The 3,175-nt window shown below is 29.9% G+C and overlaps 1 protein-coding gene across 1 annotated transcript in view; it reads right to left on the minus strand.

Annotated features, from left to right (window-relative positions):
- Positions 1 to 182: 182 nt before the first annotated feature.
- LOC108578944 (sorting nexin-25-like) overlaps positions 183 to 3,175 on the minus strand; it is a 4,101-nt gene continuing 1,108 nt past the window's right edge. The window contains 9 exon segments of the mRNA XM_017942363.1: positions 183 to 239; positions 313 to 595; positions 692 to 931; positions 1,001 to 1,134; positions 1,212 to 1,469; positions 1,552 to 1,856; positions 1,954 to 2,377; positions 2,446 to 2,840; positions 2,914 to 3,123. Coding sequence (XP_017797852.1) covers positions 183 to 239; positions 313 to 595; positions 692 to 931; positions 1,001 to 1,134; positions 1,212 to 1,469; positions 1,552 to 1,856; positions 1,954 to 2,377; positions 2,446 to 2,840; positions 2,914 to 3,123 — 2,306 coding nt within the window.

A 3,175-nucleotide genomic window follows, 5' to 3' on the forward strand; every position in this document is an offset into this window, starting at 1 on the left:
TATTGATACTTACACATACTATGTTTTCACATTACATTATATAGACAAAAAACTTATTCCAATTAAATTAATCATATGTAATTTACATAATTCTTTATGTAATCATACATAATGCACGGAATGGTTAACTAAATCATGTAAAAAATTGTATGCTATAAACAAAGCTTATCATATTCAGAAGTTTATTGTGCTCGTTTAAATTCTGGAAATACTTCATACATTACAACTTCAAACATATCCTGCAACGAGAAATTTAAGTATTTAATTAAGAGAATGTAACTTATAAAAATTTTTTATGTAAAAATAACTTACATAAAATAATTGTTTGTTTAAATTCACGTTCTGTAAGGAATCAAAGATTTTGATTGCACCACGCTGAGCACTCTGTGCTCCTACTAAATTTGTTAAAACTTCAGGTATGTTATTTAAAAACTGTCTCCGAGCTTCACCCCGAGTTTTTAATTTTTCTTCATCTGTACGAAGTACTGTCCCGGACACCAAATGACCGTTTGGCCACCATGATTTGGTAAATAATTGTATATAATAATGAAGCATTGGTTCTGAGAATACCCATGCAATAGTATCTCTGATTTGTCTAACGATTACATTTATTACATGTTATCTTTTTACTATTGAAAGAATGTTTTTAATATTGTAATGTATCATAAAAAAGATTTTATTGATATTATACCTGTTTATAGTTCTACCGTAAGTAATTTGTACGAAAGTAATTAATGAACGTCGAAGCCATCGAAATACTCCCCGTAGATCGAAAATTTCACCTAAGAGCGTGTAAAGAGGTTCTGCTATTGCATCTCTATTAACACTCATCAATCCATCTGTAGTTGTCCGAGCAGTATCGCTATCATCTAACAACAGTGAGTAATCTTCTTCGTCCTCCTTATCACGAAGTTCGCTACTATTGGTAGATCTAAAATTAATTTGTTAAGGTAAATGCCTTACAAACTTATAATTATTATTAAGTAAAATAACTACCTACGTTTTGAACAAAGTTGATAACGAAAATCGAGATTTTTTTGGAGAAGGGGGAGCATATTTCAAATGTTCCGAGCTCGGACTAAGGAATGTATATAAAGCTTCGCTTTGATTCAGCTTTTCATCTTCTAAAACAAACTAAGTAAATTAAATATAATATTTGAGACGTTCAAGTTAAGCAACACAACTTAATTAATATAATATAAGAATTTTACATTTAAATATTTTTGTATTTGCGTTTTAGCTTTGTCCAAGGTATTTTTATCAGATTTTCCAAAAAACTTTAAAGGTTGGGATGGTAAATCTAAATTTTTTACGTTAGAACAAAGTTGACGAAGTTTTCGGTGAAGATCTTGAAAATCTTGTAATTTTCGTAAGACAACCCAACCACTACATATACTCTCATTGCTATCTTCATTTTCTACCATATGAACAACCAGAACAAATTGCGGAGATTCCCCATTATCTGGTACCTGTTTTAAAGTAATATTTTCAATGAAATTTGATCAAAGTAAGACAAATTTTTTAAATTATTATGATTGAAATTTCATTTACTTCTGCACTTTGTACTTCTGCTCTCCAATGACCTAAATGTTCCGCCCACATTTCTGTATGCGTTAAATGTGCTTCTAGTTGCCTTTTCTCATTTTGCAGCCATTCAACTTCTTTAGCCAAAAAATGTAAAACTTTGCTTTCTGGTTTTAACGAAGATTTTAGTGCTTGCAATGCCTGCATTTTGTTATTTAATTTCTCTTGTAGTTGATCCAACTTACTACGAGCATAGTTTGAATGCTCTCCAACAAGCAAAGATATATTTTCGGATAAAGTTCCACTTCCCACGCGACGATCTTCTACTAAATCTAAAAATTAATGTTATATGAGTAAGGATATATTAAACATATATTCGGATAAAATCATGAAATTATTACACTTTGATACTAAAAACCTTACACTAACCATCTGTTCTTTCATTAAGCAATGCTTCTTGCATATTTTTGTACTGTTCACTAACCACAAATGATGGGTAATATTTTTCTTCCAAAGTTTTAACAACGCTATCTTGAACTTCGTAAAATACATTAGGCCCTATATCACCTAGCAAAAAGCTTTCCATTTTTTTGCGAATACCTCTATCAACTTTTATTTCAGCAGTGGGAGATGTAATATAAGTGTAAAAAATTTCAGCACCCAATTGATGCCAATTGGATTTATCTGCATTGCGTAATTCTTGTACAGCTGCCCAATACCCAATCAAGCCTTGACTAGCCACTTGTTCAAGAAACTGTGAAAGGTATCGTCGACCTATCACATTGTATAAAATATGTTGTAATGGTAACAGTTTATCTTCTGCAATTATTGTTGCATCAGTAACATCATTAGCCTATACAATGTTGACAATAATTATTATTTATGTTATTGTTATTTATTAAACAAAAATATTTTTGTAACCTGAGCAGGATATCCATTCCATCCTAATGATTGCATGTGACATTCACATGTATTTTTAGCATATGTTAGTTGACTGATGTACCTCTTGAATTTTCGAGCTTGGATGGCATCAGATTTTCGAAATGTATTATTGTCTGGATCTAAACCTTGTGCTCTTTTAACATTTTGGATTGTAGTAGCTTGCATAATTTCCGTAACAATATTATATCTTATATGTTTAAGAACTTCCAAATCTTTAGAACTTTTAATCATACGAATGAAATCTTCAAACGATTCCGCATACTCATATGTTTTCCTGTGCATTGCTTCTGCAAGTTGCTGTCGATCAATATATGATAAAATCTTTTGATTTATATAGTCTGGATTGGTTATTAAGTCTATTGCTGGTTTTAGTACTAAAAAAATACAAGAAATGAGATAAAATATATATTGTGTATGTTTATAATTAAATTATGTGTTTATACTTACTTTTACATGTAAGAATTTCTATCAATAAATATTTTATTGGAGTAAGGGAATAACAAGGTGGTAACAAGAATAAGATACATAATTCACTGACTTTTCTCAAATAATCTAACTCAGCTGTAGGTGACATTAAATGCGCAGATAAAATAAATACTGGATCTTCTCCCTCAGACCTATTTGTATTATAGTTTTTATTTTCTAAATTACTTATTAAGTGTTTGAAAAATATTACTTTATAAAATAAAAATGTTTTATATATACATAT

This window comes from Habropoda laboriosa, unplaced genomic scaffold (genome assembly GCF_001263275.1).
Source record: "Habropoda laboriosa isolate 0110345459 unplaced genomic scaffold, ASM126327v1 scaffold30, whole genome shotgun sequence".
Lineage (NCBI taxonomy): Eukaryota > Metazoa > Arthropoda > Insecta > Hymenoptera > Apidae > Habropoda > Habropoda laboriosa.